This window comes from Simochromis diagramma, unplaced genomic scaffold (genome assembly GCF_900408965.1).
Source record: "Simochromis diagramma unplaced genomic scaffold, fSimDia1.1 OVJJ01000419.1, whole genome shotgun sequence".
Lineage (NCBI taxonomy): Eukaryota > Metazoa > Chordata > Actinopteri > Cichliformes > Cichlidae > Simochromis > Simochromis diagramma.
This window is the reverse complement of record NW_024387244.1, coordinates 1,480,266-1,501,364: the sequence shown is the minus strand read 5'-3', so window position 1 is coordinate 1,501,364 and position 21,099 is coordinate 1,480,266. Positions and strand designations below refer to the sequence as shown.

Below are 21,099 nucleotides of genomic sequence, written 5' to 3'. Positions count from 1 at the left end.
ACCGGATATGTTAATCAGCAGATTTTTCTGTTAAGATCATTTCTAAGATATCCAACTGAAGTATGTACAGAACTGTTTGAGAGCAGGATGAATGGTGTGTACTGTTCATACAAATCTACGTTGCGCTCGCGTTCAGTTGTCTCTGGTATTTCCTTCCTGGTTTTTAGTAAGCTTTAATGCCACACTGCTTTTGTGTCGTGGGGGTTCTTCTGGCTTACAGTGACGCATCTATTTGCTGTCTGAATGTGGTAGGTTATAGGTGTATTTATATATATTTTTCATTTAGGATCACAGCATGAATATATTTCTTTATTTCTGGATGCAGTCCGGCTTCATAAATTAAAACATTTAATTATTTATTTTTTTCCTGGATGCAGGGCAAGTATGAAGTAAAATTTACATTAACCTGGGAAGCCACACACCAGCTACACTGTTTGCTTCCCAGAGTATTTCCAAACTAACCTAAACTTCTCTTAAAAATGTGCACTCAGGAATAATTTGGATATTTTCTGAACTAGGCAACCTCGGTTCTTGCTGTTCCAACCACTCTGAAATTTCCACTTGGCATATACTGTTATTTATTAACCAAAAGTAAATGTATTTAAGCATGACTAATTACTAAACTACACTTAGAGGAGCCTCAGTTGAGGCTGCCAGTCTAAGCAGTCTTGTGGTTTGCTGTTCTCTTGAGGGCCTGAGGGTTTAAGCAGCCGCGTAGTGCCCAGCAACAGGACCGCACTGTAGTTCAACCCAAGACAGAAAACACTGCTTATTTTGTTTTGGAGGCCCACAGGGTTGTTGATCGGGTCATTCAGCTTCACCACCGCTTGGGCCTGCTCCCAGAGAGAAGGAAAGAGACTTGTTTTCCTTCTAATCCCACTGTGCAGCAGTGATATTTGAGCCCCCTAATGGTACTCCAAAGCCCAGGTGGCAGATTCTTGGGATTCTGCACGGTCTGTGTGTCTTCCACAATAAAGGAAGAAACTTGTGAGAGAATCATAAACTTTTTATTATTAATAATGCACTTTTCTTTTTTTTCTTTGACTCTGTAAGACATAAACAGTTAAAAATGTTCTTAAGGGAAGTCGCCCTCTGTAGTATTTTAACTTTTGACAGGATGCTTTCATGTCATTGTGCAGATTTTGATCAAAGAAAAAAAGTGCCACTGTCTGCTTTTTTTTTTTTTTTTTTTTTTTTTTTTTTTTTTGTACAGATTTAGAAAGTATTATTATTTTTTAGACGCTCCTTCTTTCTGAAGAAACGATTCATAATTAATAACTCTGACCTCACAGCAGCGCCTTTTTCTTTCTCACTTTCTCACCTTTGCAGGACCCGGGCTGTCTCGCTCTTTATCATTTTGCCATTCGGCTCCTGTTCTTCAGAATAGGCAACCATGTCTGTAAAACATGCTCTAGTGAATATTTGAAACTCTTATTTAAATATTTATACAATCTTGTACATGTAATGCCAGTTTCATAATGTCAATTTTGCCACAATTTGTGAAATATCGCATGCCTGCTTTTCCCACTTCCCCTTCTGTTCTCTGTATCAAATAATGTTAAAACATGTTGCTAACTATTACATTGACAAACCCCATATACTGATGATGTTTCATCGCTTTGTTATTGCAGGTCCAGATTGGTTTCCTCTACTAGTTCTCCAATCCCCCGGTCTCCTCCAACAGTAGAATCTCCCAATGAGCTTTTGAGAAATGCGTCCAACCAGAACACAGGCACTTTAGCTCCTGGTGGTAGAGCAGAGACCAAGTCCACCGGTAAAAATAAAGTTCTTTTGCTTATTTATTTTATCTATTTTTATTTATGTCTAACTCCCTTCGTCTCTGCTTTCTCCCAGGTGAACTACAGTATTCACCTGGTGTCCTGCAGCAGCGTATGGCAGCAGAACTCCATTATTTGGACTCAATTGAGGAGTCATTCAGACAGTTGGGGGATGTGGAAAGGTTAATGGGTGTGTCCATGGCACAGCAGGAGAGTGCATCGTTGGCCCAAATGCTCAAGGTAAAGTAGGAGATGTTTCCTATGAAATACTAATGTGATGATATATATTCAGATCAATTCAAATTTATTTATACAGCACCAAATCACAACAACAGTCGCCTCAAGGTGCTTTCAATTGTAAGGTAGACCCTACAATAATACATACAGAAAAAAAACAACAATCATATGACCCCCTATGAACAAGCACTTTGGCGACAGTGGGAAGGAAAAACTCCCTTTTAACAGGAAGAAACCTCCGGCAGAACCAGGCTCAGGGAGGGGCGGGGCCATCTGCTGTTGTTGGGGTGAGAGAAGGAAGACAGGATAAAGACATGCTGTGGAAGAGAGCCGGAGATATATATTAGCTGTGGCATTAATCTTTACCTATCAGAAGTTTCAAAGGATTACAAGTTACTTCGTTTCTATAATCTTTCTGGCTCATGAAATATGATTTGATGTTTTGAACACAGGTCAGTATTTAAATATCTTTTTCTTTAAGTTTTCTTTTTATTTCTAAATGTTGTATTAGTTGCAGCACCAGCTGTGGTGAAAACAAGAATATTACCTGCTGTTTTACTGTGTTACACTTTATTGACCTACTCTGTGAACTTTGACCCTGCAGGCCAAGCAGCAGCGCCATGAACGTGAGCTCTATGAGCTGAAGATCAAGGCCGAACGAGAAGCTCTTGAGACAAAACTACAGCTGGAAGAAAACAGGCAGAGAGTGGCCAGGGTACTGCACACAATCAGCTCACAAGAACCAACAAAATGTTTATGTATTTGTGGATAATAGATTCAACGTTTGCTTTATAACCTTTTAATTTCCAACGTATGAGCGCTTTGATTTTCTGTCTGTGTAATGTATATGTATGTATATGGTTTTGTCCAGGCTCATATAGAACTGCAGGAAACCTTGGCAGCATCTCAAAAAAAGACTTTGGGAGGCCTCCAGGAATCAACTACTAAGATGATGACTCAACAGGCCGAGGCAGCGCAGTACACAGCCGATGCTGCCCGACACATCAAAGAGGTTAGCAATCAGTTCCCTCCTCCCTGCCTGGAAAAAGCCTGTGTCCTAATTGTACAGCAAAAGCTGATTTATTGTTGAAGAAGAGAAAAAGCATAACATCCAGCCTAAGAGTGACGAGGTCATACATTTTGATCGCCTTACTGTGTTTTACTTCATCAGATGACAGAACTAGTCCGGTCGCAGATGTCAGGATCTGTGGTTGTCCCTCCTGTTGCCACTGATTCCTCCACAGTGGAGCAAAGAAAAGAAAATGACACTTACTCGATGGAGCATCGACAGGATAACGTAGACTCTGACAGGTACACTCCAAACGATCACGCTCACTTTCCTGTCAGTTTCTGATTTTTATATCCTTCGTAACAGCGATGGGCACGCAAAGCAAAAATGCTTTTGCAGGGAACCGCTTGACGAATTGAAGATTACCCTTCACCTCGTGTTATCACATGAGGTGGTGAGCCTTGATGCGGGCGATCGTTGGCAGTTCGTCTTGCAATCGGAAGGTTGCCGGTTCAAGCCCCGGCTCGGACAGTCTCTGTCGTTGTGTCCTTGGGCAAGACACTTCACCCGTTGCCTGGTGGTGGTCAGAGGGCCCGGTGGCGCCAGTGTCCGGCAGCCTCGCCTCTGTTAGTGCGCCCCAGGGTGGCTGTGGCTACAATGTAGCTGCCATCACCAGTGTGTGAATGTGTGTGTGAATGGGTGGATGACTGGATGTGTAAAGCGCTTTGGGGTCCTTAGGGACTAGTAAAGCGCTGTACAAATACAGGCCATTTACCATTTGATCTATTTCACAGATCAAGTCCAGAGGACCCCAAGCTTAAGTGTTCATTAAGGTGTTTGTCACATAGATATAAAATAAGCTCAGAGATTAAGCTGGTGTCAAACACAAGGTGCTTAGTTTATGTAAAAATGTAGTTTGTTGTTGTTTTGGTTTACGTGATGAAAATGGTTTTATTTGTGTATGTTCATGTGTTAGACTTGTACATAGTTAAACATGTATGGATCAAATAATGTTGAATTCTGGGTATGGATTTGTAAGCAATGAAATTTAAAATAAGGGGGTAGAACAGGAAAAGTCTAAACTTCATCCTACTCCTCATCGAGCACACACATTCTGTAGACATGGATATATACATGAAAACTTGACGATTTTTAAGTTTTGTTTTCTTTGTTATTTCAGTTATATTTGCATGTTCGAAATAAAACATTCTATCTGTCTGCATGACTCTGCAAAGCTGTGGCAGACTTTTGACATGCTAGCTGTAACTGGTTTCACTATTGGACCCACCTTTGAACTGTTCAGATATTCACAGCCAAGCCTATCTCTAATAATATTAAACAACTAGTTGGACATGCATTAGGGTTAACAACCCAAGTGGTGTCAACCCTTTTTACCTCAAAGGCCTAAATTTAAAATCTTGTTCTCTTACAGCTTTCAGAGTGAACCATCAAACAGAAGGACCAGGTCAGAGGAGCCGCTGTCTTCACTGAGCGCGAGTCATTCTGACTCGCTATCATTCAGGAAACCGAATCTCAGGTACCAGTCAGTCTCTTTATGCAGTGCCATGTCTGCAGGTTTTTCTTTTTTCATTATATTTGAGGAATACGAATTGAAACAAACCCACTCAATATGCCTTTTTTCCCTTCGCTCAGTGGATCTGCCTTAAGCAGCCAACACAGCCCATCACATCACTTATCAAACCATGAGAAGCAGATGAAAAAAGAGGCCATAGAGGGGAAATGGAGGAATAGTGGACTCGAGAAAAGGCCAAAACAGGAAGCAGCCAGCAGCTCCATAGAAGAGGAAGTTCTAGCAGCAGCAGCAAATGACTCCATCTGCAGTGACAGTATTCCATCTGTACTGGATGAAAAAGGTAAAAGTTAAAAACTCGACATGCATTTAAATTGTTTCTTTTCCCCGTGTCAACAGTCAGATGTTGATATCATCACTGTTAGAGGAAAATATAAAAACACGATGCCCACCTTTGATCTTTATCTAAGAAAAACCCCAAAACTTCACCCCGCGTTTCTTTTGGTCTCTGCATCTTCAGGAGACAGTACATCAGTGGCCACAGAGTACTCGCTCAAGTTTGACGAGTCCATGACAGAAGACGAGATAGAAGAGCGTTCCTTCCGCTCTCTTCTGCCATCGGAGGCACATCGCCGGGGAACCATGGAGAAAAAATCCCGCCACCACGAGGAGTCAGAGGATGATGGAGCCAATCACAGCACATTGGTTTCAGGTCCGGGGCTGCACAATTCTTTTAAGGTGAGAGTCCAAACACTGGCCAGCACAATCAGTTGATGCAGCTATGTAACTGAAATCATTTTTTACTTGTTCTTTACCTGTTCCTTACTGAACTTATGGTTTCTCTTCCTTCTTAAATCTCACTGTCTTCTCATTTTCACGTTCTCCTGCAGTCACAGGACTCAAACATAGCCTTCTCTGGTGGACAGGACAGCTTTTCCCAGTTCACCATGGACATGGTTCGCCAGTACATGAAAGATGAGGAGGTAAGACTGCAGCACCAGAGCTCTCTGCTGCGTCTTCGCCAGAAAGCACTCAAGGAGAAGACCAGAACAGAGCTGGCCTGGCTAGAGCACCTGAAGAAGAAGCTGAGAGATAAGGGAGAGGATGACAAAATGCCACCAATCAGGAAGAAGCAGAGAGGCCTTCTCTTAAAGCTGCAGCAGGAGCAGGTACTGTGGATGGCAAAAGCACAGTTACATTGAGGGAGCTTCACTGAATGCTGTGGTGTTAACTTTTGCTACTAAGCAGTGTTCTCTCTCACTGCTCATTTTCTCAGGCTGAGATCAGGCGACTTCAGGAGGCCAACAAAGCTGCGAGGAAGGAAAGGCAGCTGTTGCTGAAACAGCAGGAGGAGATTGAACGGATGAGAAACTCAACACTCAGGCTGAAGGAACGTCTCAAGTGTGCTGGGATTGAAGCGCCTCCTGTAAGTAGCGTACATTCAACCAGACATGTTGGTGTGCTCATTTCTTTTCTTTTTTCCCTTATTAATTCTCAATCTTTCTGCGTGTGTCGATCATCCTCTAGGAGACCCCGGTGTCAGAAACCCCAGGGTCTGAGCCAGCTTCCCCAGATATGAGGCATGCTGGTGATAACCGCAGCCCCTCTCCCTCACTCTCTGTCTCTGGAAGTGAGACTAGCAGCATCATGCAGAAGCTCAAGAAGATGCGCTCTCACATGGATGAAAAGTAAGGACTTTAATTTAATCTTCATGGATTAACTGGGCTTGGCTGTCTCCTTATTGACAAGCCTCCCACTGAATGATAAGAATTCATGTATTCATTTATTTTTCAACTTAACTTTAGTTTTACTTTGATTAAAATCTGAATTGCTTTTAGTATGTGGCTGCAAAGACATCCCTCCATTAGTGCTATGTTCTTGGATAGCATAGCTTCATTAAAAAGAAAAGTTATCGTAGTTTATAAAAGTCTTCTTTTTAATTCTAGTTTGACAGGATACAAAGCAGAGATGTACATTTACTGTGGGAGACCTTATCTAGCACTAATTGAAACAGTGTGGCATCTTTCTCTTGCTGCTCGCCGTGCTTCTCTTGCTGTTTTAAAGTGCTCGTCTCTTTAGCTTAGACGAGCAGCCACACACTCCCTCAGTACATCTTTGAGTTTCGAGTTATATAAGCTACTTTGTAAAAAGCTCTCCTACTGATATGTTTGAAAGAAAGAAAGAACATCAGACAATAATCAAACACCCTAAATATTTACAGTGCCATTTAACCTTAGCACTGCAACATTCAGTTATATGTATGCCGTGTATTCCATAAAGTTTATTACACCCAATGACTCTCATATTGGCCATGGGCTCGCAGTAGCTGTAGGTCACCTAAAGCTTTAAACTTGGTCACCAGCTTTGGTCAGCTGACTGCAGAGCCTCTCAAATCTAGATGGTACAAACAAGTGTGAATTGTTCTGGGATTTATAATTTGCGTATAAGTAACAGACCAGCCTTCCATTACCCCTTTTCAGCAATTTTTAGGGCTTCAATTCTTCAAATAAAGGCTTACAACAAAAAATATCTGAGCGGTTTTACTGTGGTTTTGTTGTATAATGTTATAGGCTTCAGGCAGGTAATATAGAATAATATAATCGGATCATTTAGACGACCTTTTCCCCGTTGTTCTCCCAAATCTGCTGTTTTGTTAACAAAAATACCCAGTAACAACTTCACCTAACGGTGTTAACCAACACTAATTCGTTTGACTGTCGTAGTTGCAGATTAGTTTGTCATAACTGCCTCAGTAAGCAGGTTAGCCGGTAATGACATCCTGACAAACCCTCAAGGTTACCTTAACGCACACACTGAGTCAAATGTTGATAAAAGGATTGTTACATGAGAAGAAGTGCTTTAAACGTAACAGCTTGACACCTCGGGTGCGATAAAACGACATTTTCTCATATCACTCTCTCCCTTTCTCTCTGCTTGTCTCTTTCCTCTGCGTCTTGTTCTGTTTTCTTTACATTACGTACGTGTGTCTGCGTGTGCGCTGTAAATGTATCCTCGTTTGTGTGGCTCTTTTGACTCTGTCTCTGCGTGCTTGTGTGTTGTAGACACTGTTCTCCTGTCCACTGCTTCTTCTCTGTGTTCACGGCCCATCACTGGGCCTCCCTCAGTGTCTGTCTTCCCAACCTTCACCCTAAATTCAGGCTCTTTATCTACAAGCAGTTGGTCAGGTACTGTACAGTGTTCTCTACCTATGCACCTAGCCCTGCCCTGCCCTGCCTCAACTCCACCCCCACCCCATGGAACATGCTTGTGTTTGTCCACTGGCACTGGGACCTTGGTGGGGTGGGATGGTGAATGATGTGTGCTGATATGTCTGAGGTTCTTTGTTGGGATATTTCAAGGTTTGTAACTTTCAGGATGGGCTTTTTCATGGGGACAGAGTTTGGATGAAAGCTTAAAGTGCCCAAGGAAAGCTGCTTTACTGAAATAAGCTAACCTTAAACATGTTTTTTTTTCTAGTCCTTGATATTTGTGGCATCAGCAAGACAAAAAAATCCAGTGTTACCAGAGAAGGTATTAAAGCACACTGGTCGAGCGTAAAACAATAAACACGAGGGAAAATTGGGAAATGGAAACCTTTTGATTTGCGATGGTCAAAGGTTATGTTATTTAGTAGGAGCCTTCCTTGCTGGATGGGAATCTCAGACTTAAAACTGGGATTTCACTAATTTGTGTCATGTTTAATTTACAACTGTTTCCCTCCTCCTTGCCTCTTGGAATGAATTAGCGAAATTTGCAGTGGAAATTATTCTTTACATTGTGGCTTCTAGCTGAGAGCTGCAGCCTAGTTATCAAAATAAAATGTTTGGAAATGAAACCGCACAGTGACATTGAAGTAAAGGAGTTTTCAGAGAAAAGACCAGAGATGGAGTGGTTTATCTCTTTAATGAGCCCAGTAAATCTTAACTAGCGCTTTTATTATGTAACTGTTGCATAGGATGGGATAATAAGTACAGATGGTCATTGGCTCTAATAGAGTTTGGGAAGGCACTAAAGAATCTCCCCAGTCTCGGTCTTTAGTATCTGGGCTGTCATCAGTATAAATTAGGTCAAGAGAAAGGCTTCTAAATTAGATCAAGGCTAAATAATACTGCACCGTAATGGCACCCATAGCTGTGGGAGACCATATTACAAAACAGCTATACCTGACTGCGCTTTATTTTGACAGATATTTGTATGTGTTAGTGTCCCTGATATACATTGAATTGAAGAATTAAACGGTCTTCTTGCTTTGCGAGACAACAAAACTATTCTTTGAGTTGTTATTCTGATATATAAGGAGGTGGAGGAACGTAAAGGAACACTCGGAGACTGAAGAAGCTGTTCTTAGGACTTAAAAAATCATATTTAAACTGCTTAGTGTGTGTGTGTGTGTGTGTGTGTGACAATGCTTATTGCTCCCTGGGTTTGAATCTGATGCATGAATCTGACATCTTTGCTATTATTTTCCTTCTCCTCTTTTCTCCTAAGTGACATTTCATCACTTATTGTATATAATGGGTACTTGTACATATCTGTATTTGGATGATTATTCTGGGCATGTGTGGGATGTGTGTTTTAATTCTGTGTGCGCTGGACAAAAGTTTGAGTTGAGTTTGCAGTAATAACTGAATGTCAAGGTGATTCTGGGTTTGCTTGCTTCTGCAGGTCATATTTAACCTTTTCTAATGCTCAGTGTATTTGTACTGCTTCTCTTCATCTCTCTTCCTTCATCTTCCTCCTCTCTGCCATTCTCATCTCTTTTTTTTTTTTTTTAACCGTTCTTCCACTTCCTCTTCATCACTTTATTCTTTCCCATTTCTTCCTTTCCATCCACCTCTGTAGGTTCCTGACCAAACGAGAACAACAGCTGATGCAAAGACGTCACCACGCTGAAGAGCTGCTACAATGGAAGCAGCAACTGGACAAGGAGGAGGCAGAGGTCCGTAGGATGGAGAAAGAGGCCCTGGCTGCATGGGACCAGAAAACACTTCGGGACAATCATCTTGACGTGTCAGAGGGACAGGAAAAGGACATCTCTGATATAAGCTCCCACCTCAGTCACCGCCGCAGCTCAGAGCCCAGAACTGACAGCGAGAAAGGTGAAGCTGCCGAATTTTCTTATTTTCAAGCGTAGAACATGGTTTAACCGGAAAATAACAACGTAATGGGATTTAAAAAATACACAGTGTGGTGTGGGAGTAGGGATGGGTATTGATAAGATTTTCACGATTCAGATTCCATTTTCAATTCTGTTTAACGATTCGATTCTTTATTGATTCTTTTAAAAAAAGGAGAACACTAAGGTCGAATAGCTTAGAACTTTGTTTTTTATCTTCTCTTTGAACAAGATAGAAATTTAGGAGTAACATGGCCTTACAAACCCAGCAGTGAGATCTTAAGAGATCCAGCCTACGGCTCTTCAATGGGGTGTCACGGGGTCCCCAGGAAAAAAAATTGTAAATGTAAAATAATAAAATAAATATTTGTCTGTAGCAATAACAAAGTATAACATAGATTATTCTGTAGCAATTACACAAGAATATCCAGTAATGTCCCTGCCTACAATTAAACACATTCACTTACTGAAAATCATCTGCTGTGGCCAATGGGTGCAAGCCTTTGACCACAAACTGAGTCACTGCTCGGTGACATTCGTCACCAAGGACACAACGACATCCTGGTCGTTGTGTCCTTGGGCAAGACACTTTACCCTACTTGCCTACTGGTGTTGGCCAGAGGGGCCGATGGCGCGATATGGCAGCCTCGCTTCTGTCAGTCTGCCCCAGGGCAGCTGTGGCTACAACCGTAGCTGCCTCCACCAGTGTGTGAATGAATAGTGGCATTGTAAAGCGCTTTGGGTGCCTTGAAAAGCGCTATATAAATCCAATCCATTATTATTATTATTATTATTATTATCCTGGCCTGAAAGGAGACGCTACCGGCAGACTGCAGCGAGAACTGCCAGCATCTGAGGCAGACTCTGTCTCTCTCATCGTGGTCACTAAATGCACAGTAATGGCAGGTTTTGTAATAAGGCAGATCGCGCTAACATAATATGCACTGTTAGTTGATTATTTACCTGCCGCATTAACGGGAGAGGACGTGCAAACGTTACCGTTGCTGCTGGGTTGAGATTCACGAGTCCGGAGTGGAATTAAAAACACGACATTCATTTAAGGTCATCGCGTGTTTTGTGAGCAAATGCTTTTGCATATTCGTAGTGTTTCCTCCCTTAAATGAAATATCCACTTTGCAAGTATTGCAAGTTGCCCTGTTGTCATCCGTTCTCGTAAAGTATAATCAAACTTTTGAGCGTTTGAACCGCTTAGGCGCCGTGTTTCCTGCCAGGTAAATGACGCTCCGCAATGTGGTGACGTCATTCGGGGCGACTGGAATCGATAAGGGAATCGTTTGCAAAAATGGCAAACAATTCCAAGGAATTGAAACAGTGGGAACCGGTTCTCAACAAGAACCGGTTTTCGATACGCATCCCTATGTGGGAGTAAGAGTAAAATACATAACAATGTTGGTTTGTTTCATTTTTCAGAGGATGTTAGCGAGGGCGACTGTTCGTCAGTGACACCTGAGTCCAGTATACACACGGAGGGACCGGCTCCGCCTGCCTCAGTCTCTGAAATACCTTTGGCCTCTGTCCAGGGCAGCCCTGCAAATTACACCCAGGACTTCACTTCAGCATCACAATCACCTGCAAGTCAACTGCATGTAATGGATTTTGTATTTTTAGCTTTTTGTATTTTATTGTTTCAACTAATTGCTTTGATACTCACTGTAGTTTTCTGGGTTTTGAACACACATCTGTGTACAGGAGAAAGAATCTTATAGCTGCGTTTTTTCCTCTGCTGTACTTCTTGAGGATTAGGAAAAGGGTTCACTAAGCCTTACTTAATTTACTGTGACTGTAAAATATTAATGTAAGCATACCATCTGTTGACTGTGATGTCATGTGACATGTCCTGAAGTAGTGTTCCTCTGTCTTCCCATCTAGTCTAATGCTCCTGAAGGCAGCCACAGCCCTGCTGCATCTCCTTCAGAGGGCAGCAGTAAAACAAAGATGCAGCTCCGCTCCACCGCCCGGACACTTATCCGCCCCTGCACTCAGCCCACCGACCCTCCAATGGCCACACAGTCTGGTGAGTTACTAGTGTGCAAAACCCACGCTGAGATTATAACGCTTTTGGAGTGTGAAATTCTTCCCGACAGTTTTTAGAGACGAAAGGATGGGTAAAGCAGACAGCTGACATAATGCAGCTATATTGCTGGCGCTGTGTAGGCAGGAAGAATGTGATGATGCCAGAAATGCATTATGCAACCACTTCCCTGCTCCCTAACAAGCTTAACTGTGTGATAGGAGACGGGAACTCTTTGCATTGCACTTTATCGTACCAGTGCAAACTGTTGTGCTGGCCTCGTGTTGTAGCTGAGTGTGCTTTATTCATTTCCAGGTCACTTTTTAAATGTTTTCAATACTCTTTTTGTTCAGTGTGTTTATGGAAATGAACTTTACACATTCCCGGTAAAGAAAATGTACAGTAATCCCCGAAGAAATGTGTTAGTGTTTGAATGGGCTAAAGGTTGGATTACCCATTGCTAATCAGAGGTCTGGTACCATTTTCACATTGTAGTTGTGATTTGTCATGTACATTTTTCTTTAGAAACCATTTCAGACCAGAGTGACATAGAGAGCCGTATCAAGGCGCTCAAGGAAGAACTCAAAAAACGTAAGTTAATGGCCTCCGAGCTAAAGAAGGAGCAGAAGAAGCGACATAAGGAGCGGCTGAAGGCAGAGGAGGCGAGTCTGTTGAAACAGCTGGAGGTAAACATGATGTGTAAACTACATTTAAACATCCAGTTAGATTTGAATAATTTCTTTTCTTCTATGGACGTTTACTTGTGCGTGTATTCTTATCTCTGCTATCATTCTGTGTTTTATTTTGATTTTACAGAACTATAACAACTTCATTGAGAAAACTAAGGCAGACCTTAACAAAGAGCCAGACTTAACACTTGATACCAACTCCCAGATCAACGAGTCCAACTCTGTTTTAGAGCATCTTCCATCTTCACACAGGTACAGAGAATAATAATGATATTTTTCTACATAATTTTCAAATGAATGGTGTGCAGTTAAAAATAAATGCTTGTTTCTCAGGTCTGAACTCATCAAAATCTCAGAGTCTGAAAGGACACAAATTGATGCATCATTAGATCATCGTGAGTGTTTTAAAGTCATCATAATAAATACTTTATTATAATAAATAGATTACGTGGGGTGTTTATTCAAAATGTGTTTTCACAAATATTTTCCAGTAATAATGCGGCTCTCCCCACTCTTATGACAGATGCCTTTCCTAAGCCACATCTAAGTAGATCCACTTCAGTGCCTGGAGACGTGTCTGCTGAGGCGCCTCAAAGAGTCACTCCGGGTGTGGCAATATCCGGCAGCCCAGAAAGTCCAACCTCAGGACAGAGGAATCATCAGTCTACAGAAGATCTTATTAGGCAGCACTCCACAGAAGACAAGTCAGAACATGCAGATGAGAATATTGTGTCTGATTATAGATCTGATATTCAGGAAGAGCTGGAGGTGGAAATAAGCTCCAGAGTTGAGGATGAACAAACTCAGCATCTTCTAAAACTGGAAAATGAAGACAGACTTGACTCTCAGGAGAGGTTGCCTACATCTAAATGTGTTTCCTCTTCTGTGGATGAAGAAGAACAACATTCATCAACTGTTGGCCTTGAGCAGGGAAATCAGATGAAGCAGAGTGAAGTATCTGATGTAGAGGAACCTTTACAGCCATACGTTATTGCCTCTAGTCAGCCACATTCAGCGGTAGCGGACCTCAAAACCTCAGCGCATCAAAACTACAGCTCTGCATCTGTTGACCAGTCCCAATCCCCAAACTCAGATGCTTTTGGTTCAATGAAGGAGGCTTCCATAAAAGACACTGAGGCTTCTCCAGTAGCAGATGGTTATCACGATGACTTTGAGTCATCAGTGGATTCTTCATCCAAGGAAGAACATCATAGTTCCAAGGCTGAGTCTCAAACCTCCCACGTTTCCTCCCATGAAATCAAGGGTTCAAGAAAAGACGCATCTAGCAGGGGCCTGGCATTTGACAGCCCGGATGAAGTTGTAGAGGAAGAAATAGCTGAAGATCCGAGTCACCATTCTGGCATCAGTGTGCCTAGCCATAAATCCGGAAGACTGCTGGATCTCAATAAGCAAGCAGTAGATTTTAAACGGGACAATGAGAGCTTTAATTCCAGACACTCACCAACCATCTATTCTCTGCAGGTCCCCCTCTCTCCTGTTATAGATGAAATGCCGGATTTTTACATTGGAGACCGAGTTCTTGTTGGTGGTGTTCAGCCCGGCACTTTGCGATTCAAAGGTCCAACCAGCTTCGCCAATGGTTTCTGGGCAGGTGTTGAGCTGGACAAGTCTGAAGGGAGCAACAATGGCACTTACGATGGAGTAGTATACTTTGAGTGTGACGAGCGCCATGGTATATTCGCTCCACCAGACAAAATCACACACCTCCCGGACAAGTTTGAGCTCTACACCGATACCACAGAAGATGAGGACTCGTTCTTTGATGACTTGTCAGATAAAGATAGAAATGTACCTAAAACTAAGGAAGACAATTTCCAAAAGCAAGAAAATCTCAACAGGGAAAATGAACAGACCTCTCACAAGGAGACTGGGTCAAATGATAAGAAGGAAACTGATGGCTCTGTTCTCAAGAGCCAGGATCCACATTGGGACAGGCCCCAGCTCAATTCACAACATCACAAAGAATCTAAACATCAATTTTCTGACGAGAACATTAAGGACATGATGTTGAATTCTGAAGATGCATCGCACACTCTCATCATCTCTGACTTGGATAAAACAGGTCAGGTGATGGAGAGTAAAAAGGAGATTACAGCCCTTGTTGAAAAAGAAGACGTAGAGTCACATGATGATAAGAGGAAAGAAAAGGACAAGGATTTGCTGGACACAGTTGCAGACAGGCTTGTCAACAACTTTGTGAAAGACGCTCTTAAACAGTGTGCTGAAATTAAAAGGGCGAAAGAGCAGAAGATTGAAGCTGCCAAGCAGATGAATGGAGACCTGTTTGGTGAAAATGAAGAAGAAGAAGAAAAATGGAAATCTACAGTGGATCAAAAAGATGATCTCCCCTTCTTTCTCCCAGTTGAAAAGGAGGAACTGTCCTCCCCAGAACTGTGTAACCGACCGGTGAGTCTAACCGTTTAATAGCAGATTATTTAATTTCCGCTTCTTTGTTTTGTAATGAGTTCTGGATAAAAATAATAATAAGATCAAAGCGGTCAGCTAACCGCTGGCAGTGATGACATCAAGATAGTGACTTGTTTATTTGAGCCTGTCCTCTGGATTTGTTCAGCCAAAGTCCAACTTTATATTGACAGACTTCATTGAATTTGGTGGTCGGTGCTGAAAGCCTTTGTGAAATATTTGTAAGCAAAATGTCACAAAAATGCAAAACCGAAACTTATTGTAGGCCTCGTGGTGTGATGTTGCAATCAGATGTTAATATTTATGCAAATCTAGAATTGAATGTTGTCCTTTTTTTTTATTTTTACTTTTTCAACACAGGAGAGTCCAGTGTTAGGAGCCATTGGTCAAGAAGAGCTCGCCAAGCGTCTAGCAGAGCTGGAACTGAGCCGTGAACTGCTCGATGACCTCGGTGATGATCAGGACTGGTTTGATGAAGACTTTGGCCTTAGCTCCCGCAGGAAACAGCAGAAACTCAAAGAGGAAGAGGCACGACTGGGAGCGGGATTTGGGAGATCTAGCTCATCAGCTGGCCCAGCTATAGGGGAAATGGGTCCGTCATCAGGTGGAGAACCCCAGGTAAAGACGCCACCTAGACCGGAGCTGCCTCTCCCCTTGCCTCCTAAACTACCTGAGCAGCCCGCCATGGTGGTACCCCACTCAGCTGTAGAGGTGGAGAAGATGGTCCATGCTGCCACACGGGAGCTCTGGGACAGCTTTGACCTCGGGAACAAGGGAACGCTCACTCATGGGCAGCTGCTAAGTCCACAACCTTCACTAGAATACCTTGGCAAAGAGGACAGCACCCAGAACCAGGAGTCGCTGTCCATTCGCAGCTACAGAAAGGTATAAATAAGACGTGTGGACCCATGAAAATGTCAGTCATGTTTTTAAAGCTCCAAAGCTGGCTTTGGGCTAAACCACCTAAATTGAGCTTATTCTACTTGAGAAGCTTTATTTATGTAAATTTCATACAGTACTTCATATTTTTACCTGTGCTCTTTTCTCAGGCTGTGTATGACTTAACGTGGGAGATCCTTCAGGAGATCTATGCTGAAGACCCCAATACTAATCAGCCTCAGTGGGTCAAACCGCGTCGAGTCAAGTCCTCTTCATTTCACAAAGTCAGGACACCGGGAGACATCAAGAAGATCCAGGTAAAAGAACGATGGCAGCAACACTGAGAGAAACTGTTGAACAGTGACAATAATGATGCTGTAGTGATGTTGACTGTTGATATTTTTGACTATAAAATAATTACATTTTTGTGAAATTGTTTCATAGTTGACTTATGTTCTATAATCCTTTTCATGAGCATTACTTTTAGTGGCCTTTGACCACCAAATCAGAAATTCTTAATAAGGATTTTACTGTCACTCAAATCCAGCATCGTGCCTAACATGTTATTTTTCCCCCTTATGCTGTTTCTCAGGAGTTCATCACAGAAGAAGTACTGAAGCTTTATGGTCTGAGAAAAGACCAGAACCAGAAGAACGACTGGCAGAAGATGCTCAAGTTTGGAAGAAAGAAGCGGGACAGAGTCGATCACATACTGGTAGGCCCCCGAATGCCATTTGCATTTCTCTGTGGCCCAAACGGAGCATCTTGTAAATGTTGCCTTTATCATTTTTAGAAGTAAACACAAATTGCAAATTTTGAATCATGAGAAATGATTTTATTTCCACTAAATAACAGCAACAGCTTTAAAGAGGTAATAGGATTACTTAGAGTTAGGAAAACATGCATTGCAGATTAGAGTCTTTAATGATTTATTAAAATTACAGGAAGTTGAACATAATCTGCCTGAAAAGCTTCATACTGCGATGGTTTATTTCAGGTGGTGCAGGTTCATTTAATGTCTTAAATAGAAAAGAGATGCTAAGATGTGAAAATGGATTGATGAGGAATTTTTGCTTTAGTGGTTGAGTCAAACAGTGGTGTTAATAAAGACACTGTGACTCTCTGATTGTTTTACAGTAGCTATGGTCCAGTTCTCTGTGAGGAGGTGCAGCTTGTTACCACAGGGCAGGTTATAAGCAGCGAGTCCGCGGTTGCTGCTTTGTGTTTGTTTCTTTACGGGCCGTCACACAGACGTGTGTTTGAAGAGAATGGGGGGGAAGTAGTAAGACTGATTGCTAAGTTTTTATAAGGAGAGAACGTGAACGAGAGTTTGCTTTCCACAGTCCTGTGCAACAGCTGTGTCAGCAGGCTGACTTGATAATCTTTATGAGCCTTCACCAAAGTGGAAACACAAACAGTGGAACCTTTTAGCTCCAATGACTCCTGAGAGGAAAAGTCCAGATGGATAGATGTGCTCGGACGAAGGTTTTGGGCAGATATTTAAAACAAACAGTTGTTTTATTTGTTTTTAATTTATTTATTCCCCTTTTGTGCCAAGAAAGCAAAGAAATTATTGTAAAGTCTTTCAGCTCTTTATCATGCTATGTTTTAATGTTTAGCCAGGATAACAGACAAACCAAATGCTGGTTTACATAAACACAGAACATTAACTTTTTATCTTCGCTCCCTGAAATGTCTCTGATGTTATTTGTGTGGTGCCAACCACAGTGTTTGTCACCTCAGACTACTTTACATAGTAGTAAGATTACTGCGTTACTATATATCCTTAATTCTTTGTCATAGGGACAGCTGTCAGTCACTGTGCTTCTGTAGTAAAACCAGTTTTTCTCTCTCTCAGGTTCAGGAACTCCACGAGGAGGAGGCCCAGTGGGTCAACTATGACGAGGACGAGCTGTTTGTCAAAATGCAGCTAGCAGACAGCATCTTCGATTCTTTACTGAAGGACACAGTGAATGTGCTCACACTCATTTCTGACAAGAGAGCCAACAGAGACACGCTCTCCTGATGGCGTTCTGCTTGGGTTTAAACTACAACTTCTAGCTCAATCCCGTTCTTTCCCCACCACGGTGAACTCCAGCCAACTGTCGCTGCTCGGGCTTCCACCAGCTGATGTGCCAACAGCAACCCTCTGATGCCTTCAGTCTCAGTATTACCTCGCAGCTAAACAAATTGTCCTTAGTTCTCCAACATTCATTCGCTGAATCGCATCAGCTGACTGTAATAGCGACAACGGTCGCGCTCAAAACGCCTCTTGAGCAATCCCGCCCTCTAAAACCTTAACACGAGTCTGAGCTCTCGCCTGGACCGGCCGTTTTGCAGACTGTTGATGATGATGAGATGGACTGTGCCATTTGCAAGCATGCGAAGGTCCGTGAATGCTGCTAAGTGATCGTTCTGTCGTGGACTTTGGAATAACATCCACTCAGAACAGTAGTAGATAATTCTTTTGAATTGTAAATCTTTAGGTAAATGTGTATATATGTGGATTCAAAAATTGTAATAGAACAACAAATGAGCAATATAACGTGCAGTCTGGTTTGACAGTGAGACATTATAGCCTTGGCTTTGTAATGCAGCACATTGAAACTAAACAGGTTAAAGTACCAACTCTAAGCTTTAATTTGAAGGTTTCACATCCAGACCCAGTGATCTGGGGGGTAATTGCAGCTCGTTTTATTCACAGTCCTCTTTGCAGGGTTCTGTAAGTTTGCCTTAACCGCTGTAGCTCTTGCTTGTTTACGGGGACTTTTAGATCACTTTCTGGTCTTTGGCAAATACAGCACCTCCTTAGTTGGCATTGGGTCAAGTGATTTGCCTACCAGTAATGATAAAACTCAACTCTTTGGCTCACAAAGCTCATGGTTTGCTTTGACCGCAGGTTTACTAAAGGCTTGCTCCACGTTCTGTCTGTGAAAAAGTATTTCAGCCATTACAGTTTAAAGACCATCAAACGCCTTTAAAGCAGAGAGTCGGGGCTTTAAATAGTCAGTGCTGTATTACAAATCTAGAGTTGCAACACTTGGTCTCTGATCAGATCTGGACAGACTTCGCTGTGTTGGACCGCTGAGTTCAAAGAGTCTATGAAACATGTTTGCTTCCTTAGTTATTTATTGCGTGAAAATGTTTAATTAGAGGCACAAAGAACAGTTCAGAATTGTAAATGATCTTGTAAGTAAACATACAGAGAAGAGCTCCTTTAAACTTTGTGTAAAGAAAGTCTAACATTGTTGTAAAAGCACAAATAAAAAATGTGAATATGGCAATACATTAGGGAGGAGAATCCAGGCAGAGAAGATGGAGAAATGTGTTTTAAATATTTAAAGTCGTTCTCTTAATAATCGATTGAAACCGTTTGTCTAAACTGTGTGACTTTTTATTGTGGCCACAGCTGTCCAGTCGGTCAACACAGTGCGTTCCTCTTCTGTGCTGTATGCTAACTTTAGGAAGCATGTTCACATTGTAGCACAGTGTTGACCACACAGAGAAACCTTATCAACTGGTTTCTCTGTGTGGTAGGTGTGAACGCAACCGACACTTTAGTGTGTAGCACGAAAACAGAAGAGAAACGACTGCAGTAGGCTGATGTTTTTACACTTACATTACGGGGCAGTACCGAAAAGCTGGATTTGAGCCTCAGCTGTCCTACGGTCCATTTACTTCGTCTTATCTGAGAAAACACCCGTGGTTCTCGTTTCTTTATTATTTACTCTCTGAAAGGTTTGTTTGCATAACATTTGCCCTAGAATAAACACCCTGTCATGTAAAACCACGGCCGCTGCGAGTCATCGACCAGTTCGAACGAGGCATCACAAAGTAGCCAGAAGTGGTCGAACTCCATATTCAGTTCAAGTGCCTTTTTCAAGTTGAGTTGTTTGTTTCAAACTGACTTTCCTGATGTCTCTGCATCATTTGGACCTATTTTCTTCGAATGTCTCCCTTAAACTGCTGTATACTACCGTTTTATAAAGGATCCTACAAAGGCTGCTCTTCTTCTGACCAGTTAACCAGCGCTTCAGTTTCTGCCTTATAGATATTTCTGTGTAGTTTTTTTTTTTTGGACAGTTTTTTAAATCTCCTCTTGCTTCTGTGCCTCAGCCCGAGGAAATGTTTGCGTCTAACCTGCTTCTTATCAGGCCAGCCCATGTGTCTGTGCATATAGACACTGCTGAGTCATGTTATTGATGTACTGTATCAGGAACAAGTGGCTCAAGCTGACAGGCTGCACAGTGTGAGTCATTGAGCTGATGTGGTTCAGCACGTAGGACTGTATCTAAGGGCTTTTTTTTTGTGCCACTGTCAGTGTGGCTTTGATCCAACAAACTGTAGAAACTCATTGTGGCATGTATGAGAGAGCTTGTTAATTCTCACTGACTGCTTGGAGCTAAAGTGACCTTAAACTGAGTCTTTTTCTTTTCCCCTTCCTGATGCTGTTTGAATACGTGTTGAGGTGTATGTTCAAACTGTACATAATGTAGGAAAAGACCAAAAACGTTTGATACCAGTCTCCATGCTATATGACATTAAAGTCTGGTGACATGATTAGTATCTTAGAAACGTTTTCTGCAAGGCTTTATTGCGACTCCTCCGTCTTTGTCCTCTTCAATTGATTGTATGTTGGTGGAAGCTAAGTTCCCCTCTGTAACTATGCAGTACTTGGTTGTACTTATTGTTTTGTGTGTCTGGACCAAACAGCTTAAGACCTCAGCTGTAGTCTGTAGATTAACTCAGCCTTCAAGTAGCTTGAAGCTGTTTGGTGTAGCGGTGTCGTTCCTATCGTCTGGTCCGAGGTCTTCACAGGAGACGCAGCACCTGCCGTTTGATCTCTAACTAAATGAAAAAGTAGGCACAAGATGTTTGAGTATCATATTAACAAGTCGAATTAGATTTCCCTGAATATTTATAATAATGTGCTGTGAGTGTGCTGCAAGTGCACTTGAAAATTAGTACAAATCTTTTATGGGTGTAAATATACTGTTTGTCCAATCTGACCCACACTTACGGTAACTTTAACGATTGTTGTATAAAAAGGAAAAAAAACACTGTTTACTTTGCAAATATGTACATAGTATATATTTGTTTACTAAATGAAATTTGAAACTGTAAATAAAGCTTTCATTGTTTCTAAAGGAATGTGTTGTGATGTGAAATGTTTTCAATTTTAATTTAGGGTGTGCAGAAGTAGCTCCCACATGTTACAGTGCTGACGGCAGGATAACAAATCTCTCTGTAATGTTGGACTGTGCGACCAAACAGAGGTGTTGATGTTTGTTTGTCACATTGTTTTAGGGCGCAGTCGTGAGGCTATTGTTGCAAAGCTATCTGCAAATTAGCAGAAGAGCTGGAGATCCATCTCACTGCATCA

General features: G+C 42.0%; 1 protein-coding gene across 5 annotated transcripts in view; it reads left to right on the top strand.

Moving 5' to 3' along the window:
- cep350 (centrosomal protein 350) overlaps window positions 1-20,867 on the top strand; it is a 33,454-nt gene extending 12,587 nt beyond the window's left edge. For 3 of the 5 annotated variants that reach the window (XM_040053091.1, XM_040053089.1, XM_040053090.1), the window contains exons 16-38: window positions 1,632-1,774; window positions 1,855-2,018; window positions 2,620-2,730; window positions 2,887-3,027; window positions 3,187-3,326; window positions 4,457-4,561; window positions 4,678-4,898; window positions 5,076-5,293; window positions 5,446-5,724; window positions 5,832-5,981; window positions 6,083-6,243; window positions 7,618-7,740; window positions 9,398-9,654; window positions 11,103-11,278; window positions 11,562-11,706; window positions 12,229-12,389; window positions 12,520-12,644; window positions 12,726-12,787; window positions 12,916-14,819; window positions 15,198-15,722; window positions 15,887-16,033; window positions 16,309-16,431; window positions 17,575-20,867. In XM_040053091.1, the coding sequence (XP_039909025.1) occupies window positions 1,632-1,774; window positions 1,855-2,018; window positions 2,620-2,730; window positions 2,887-3,027; window positions 3,187-3,326; window positions 4,457-4,561; window positions 4,678-4,898; window positions 5,076-5,293; window positions 5,446-5,724; window positions 5,832-5,981; window positions 6,083-6,243; window positions 7,618-7,740; window positions 9,398-9,654; window positions 11,103-11,278; window positions 11,562-11,706; window positions 12,229-12,389; window positions 12,520-12,644; window positions 12,726-12,787; window positions 12,916-14,819; window positions 15,198-15,722; window positions 15,887-16,033; window positions 16,309-16,431; window positions 17,575-17,742 (5,749 nt within the window). In that variant the 3' untranslated portion in view covers window positions 17,743-20,867. The remainder of the gene's footprint in view (window positions 1-1,631; window positions 1,775-1,854; window positions 2,019-2,619; window positions 2,731-2,886; window positions 3,028-3,186; window positions 3,327-4,456; window positions 4,562-4,677; window positions 4,899-5,075; window positions 5,294-5,445; window positions 5,725-5,831; window positions 5,982-6,082; window positions 6,244-7,617; window positions 7,741-9,397; window positions 9,655-11,102; window positions 11,279-11,561; window positions 11,707-12,228; window positions 12,390-12,519; window positions 12,645-12,725; window positions 12,788-12,915; window positions 14,820-15,197; window positions 15,723-15,886; window positions 16,034-16,308; window positions 16,432-17,574) is intronic. The other 2 variants (XM_040053092.1, XM_040053093.1) reach the window with 2 other exon arrangements.
- Window positions 20,868-21,099: the final 232 nt, after the last annotated feature.